Source organism: Odontomachus brunneus, unplaced genomic scaffold (assembly GCF_010583005.1).
Source record: "Odontomachus brunneus isolate Ranch 3 - 2012 unplaced genomic scaffold, Obru_v1 Obru_scaffold_239, whole genome shotgun sequence".
NCBI classification, from domain to species: Eukaryota; Metazoa; Arthropoda; class Insecta; order Hymenoptera; family Formicidae; genus Odontomachus; species Odontomachus brunneus.
Window position 1 is genome coordinate 429217 of NW_022639689.1, and position 3856 is coordinate 433072.

At 41.9% G+C, this 3856-nt stretch overlaps 1 protein-coding gene across 1 annotated transcript; it reads left to right on the forward strand.

The window, feature by feature from the left end:
* Positions 1 to 320: 320 nt before the first annotated feature.
* On the forward strand, positions 321 to 944 carry LOC116852609 (proline-rich receptor-like protein kinase PERK8). The gene has a single exon (XM_032833129.1). The coding sequence runs from the start codon at positions 321 to 323 to the stop codon at positions 942 to 944; it is 624 nt and encodes a 207-aa protein (XP_032689020.1).
* The last annotated feature ends 2912 nt before the right edge of the window (positions 945 to 3856 follow it).

The following is a 3856-nucleotide window of genomic DNA, read 5'->3' on the forward strand; positions in this document are numbered from 1 at the left end:
AAAAATCAGCGAGAAAGTGTGGAAAAAGGAATACCCTTTGTCCAACAAGGCTAAAGCATTTAATGCAAAACTAGCACCGAGATACATAGGACCGCTGGAGGTAAAGAATATAATATCTCCAGTGATAGTACACCTGAAAAATAAACAAGGAAAATGGTATAGGAATATACACATACAGGATTTAAAACCGATAAACAGTAACAATACGGGAGAAAAGGACGAGGAGACCGAACAGGGAAAGTAGTATAAAAGAGGAACACTGACAGAAGCAGGACACTATTTTCTCGACTGTTACAGGCAGAGAGAAATTTTTGCGAACAATGGCGCAACCAAGCAATTGGTATGCAATACCGGGAATCGAGGTCCTTTGGTCGGACCTCGCATTATCCTTGGATGACGAGGATACGATGGCTCCAACACCGCCATCGAAACCGTCGGCCCTAATTCCACCTCCGACACCGCCGGCTATACCACCGCCGATAGCAACAAGGATGCTAAATAGAAAAGTTCCGTCACAAGGAACCCGCATCCAACGCTCCGACATAGAGCAACGCCGTAAGGCAATAATGCTTACGGCTCCATTGCCCCCACCATCCGGGCGCCAAAGACGTGTCAGTGGCACAATGAAGGCTGATCAAATGACACTAAGGAATAGGCTGCCGACGACACCGCCTGCAGTATCACCAGCAACACCAACAGCAAGCACAGCACCGAGCGAAAAACCAAAGGGGCACACCACACGACCGACCGACCGGGGGACATCGACCGCACACCGACCGGAACCGCTTCGTGCGATCGGCCCGTCTCTACCACCGCCAGTCAGAGTGGAGGTGCAACCGGGGATAGTAGCCGAAATTCCGCATTTTGCCGTACATGTATCCAGGCGATACAGATTGAGGCTGCCGCAGGGACGTTGGATGCTACGTTTTAATAACGAAGGATAGCTACGAGCCAGCCAGCGATTGCCAGATCAGCCCTATCAAACCGAGGAGGTGATGTGACGATGCCTCACACGCATTGTCACTAACACAGCCGACACAACAACCGTCGGCTGTAAACGGCGCTAAGCGCCAAACAAATAAGACAAACATAAATATGCGCCGCACCTAGCATAGGCCAAAAACAACACCGCGGACGCGGGATGTCAACAACGTTAAATGTATAGATACGGTATATAAACCGTGGCCGAGAAGTAAGCGAGGAGACCGATCCGGATCGCAGACCGAACTCGATGCTTCAGAGCGGAAAGCAAGGAGTCCGATCGTATCGTTCCTGCCTTCCCGTCAACTCCCGAAACCGTACAGGCGAAACCGGCACCAGGAGATTATGTGTTCGTTATCTCCGTCGAGAGCTCTTGACACCGACTTCGCCTTCCTATCTGGATCTAACGACCGGCCTACGAGTTTGTGTGTTCGCGAACCCGATCGAGCTTTCTCGGTACCGATCGTATCCCGAACCCACGTGCAAGTCCTCGCGCCAGTGTGTTCGCTGCGCTCGATCGAACGTTGTCGATACTTGCCTATGCCGTTTCGACGATAAGCGAATCGCCCGATATATCACATCGCGTGCCGTTACACGCAAACACCAACTCTACCGCCGGGCCCCCGCGGCCTCCGATCTGTCCGTAACGCGATTCACGAAATTTTCGCGACTTGTCTCTCGCGACACGCCGTCTTCGCGTCATTCGCTCCGCCTACCAAACCGCGAGACGCGGCTGATCGAGAACGCGATCCGATTACTGGCGCCGTCTCGCACCGAGCTGCACGCAGCTCCCACAGTCGTTTTGTACATCGAAATCCAAATAAACTTTTATCTATTGATACTTGCTGATGTCAATCAATTAACGACCCCGGACTCCGACGAACGACACTTCTGGCGATACAACAAACAACCGACTCGAGGAGTTCGGCTGTTACAATACCTATACCACTGTTTCCAAATTCATTACATCTGTCAGGAACCTGGACCGCACTGACTAGTAGTGTATCCCGCACCGAACGCAATCGCGTTACAGTGTCGTAAGCAGACACTTTAAAGACAGTGACCCAATGTGCAATGCACTCTAAAAGGCCTCGAGCCGCCGCTCGCACCGGCTTATATAGATACAATTTAACTGCGAGCAACAGCCCGACGATGTCGTCGTCATGTCGCGGCGACGGCGCAAAGCAGCGCCGGCAGGCGAACGTCTGCGAGTATCGCGGTATATGGTCGTACACTGTCTGTACAGAACAGTATTAAATAATTTATTTTTAAATAGAAAATATATAAAAGTAGATTTTTTAATTGAGATATTTATTATTACAGCAATGTGTCTTTATAATCCACCTATCGAACACATTTTTTGCAGATAGGTCCTATTTGCAATATACACCTTCCTGCAATGTACAAACATACTTCTTGCATTCAAGACAAGTAAAATTCGTTCTGTTTTTGTCGCACAATCTAATTTGACAGGATCTGAGTGTATTATAAGTTTCTTTTAAATTTTTTGAAGTTCAGTCTGTTAAACTATATTTCGGTTGCTGTGTAGAAATTTTCTTTTCGTTCTATTTACTTGCGAGTTCTTCCGCCAATTGAAACAAAAATTGTTTTCTAGTTATATTTGTGCCTGTAGTTTTTTGTATATTATCCATGCATTGATTGCAGCTATATCCAGAATATTGTAAAAAACTTGCCATCTACGAGATTCTGCTTTTACGCTATATTTGATCGAGCCATTTGATCAACAATATCCACTCCGAACTAATATTTGTTATAATTTAATAGTTTCCGGTATATGTTTATTAGTTTTATCAAACTTTACAAATTTATGTTTTGAACTTAAAAGTAATATCTTTTTGGCAGTTTTGCTTTTGTAAATAGTTAAGTTGATGTTATCCGACTTATACAGTTGTGTGAAACGACTTATGTTATCTTTTTCTAGTTTTGCTATTTTTCCCTCCTGTATATTTTGCACGTATAGCTACCTCTGTACGGAACACAAATAAAGATAAACTTTTTGAAGTAAATAACGCTAATTTTTTGTATAAATAAATGAAAGGATATGGATGTATATTTTTTAGTCTAAAATTAATTTTATAATTTATTTTATTGACCCGTTTGACGGGTTTTGGTACATCTAGGTATATCTAGGTAAATCTAGATATATCTAGGTATATTTAAGCAGATAATTAAAAATTAAAACATTTGAAAGGAAATAAATAAAAGAATATGACAGTTATCCTCTCTTAATAAAAGTTATTATAAATTCGAACAATTATAGCAACACGATGTTAATAAATAAAAAAAAGATATCTGAAACCCGTCATTTTGACGTGTTTGGTAATTCTAGTGTTAATTAGCCTTGAATAATTTTATTTTAAAGGAATACGCTTGCCTACTCCTATAATAAAGTACGGATTATGGATATAAATGATGACTTTATTAATATATTTATAAATTATACATACAATGAAGAAACTTAAATTCTAATAACTTTGATTAAACAGAATCATTCGAATATTTATCTTCGGTGTTCATAAACGAAGATTTAATGGATTTTTTACTGATTTCATCTGATTCATATACAGGGTTGGCCAATATTGTGAAAACAGTCGAATATCTCGAAAAAAAGTATTTTTAAAGAAAACGTTTCAGATAAAAGTTATAAGCCGGTATTCATAGTCAGATCTTATATTTAAAACCGTCTTAAGTTTATCTTCAGATAATGAACGGATTATTTCATTGTTACCAATGTTACGAAGTATCTGAAGATGAACTTAAGACAGTCTTAAAAATAAGATCCGACTATGAATACCGGCCATAGAAGATCTATTTAATGGCCGTATCAGTTTTAACCTTGGGTGGCGCCGCCAAG

Bases quoted from the DNA above. Each gene is read 5' to 3' on its own strand.
- LOC116852609 (XM_032833129.1), top strand. From the start codon at position 321: ATGGCGCAACCAAGCAATTGGTATGCAATACCGGGAATCGAGGTCCTT.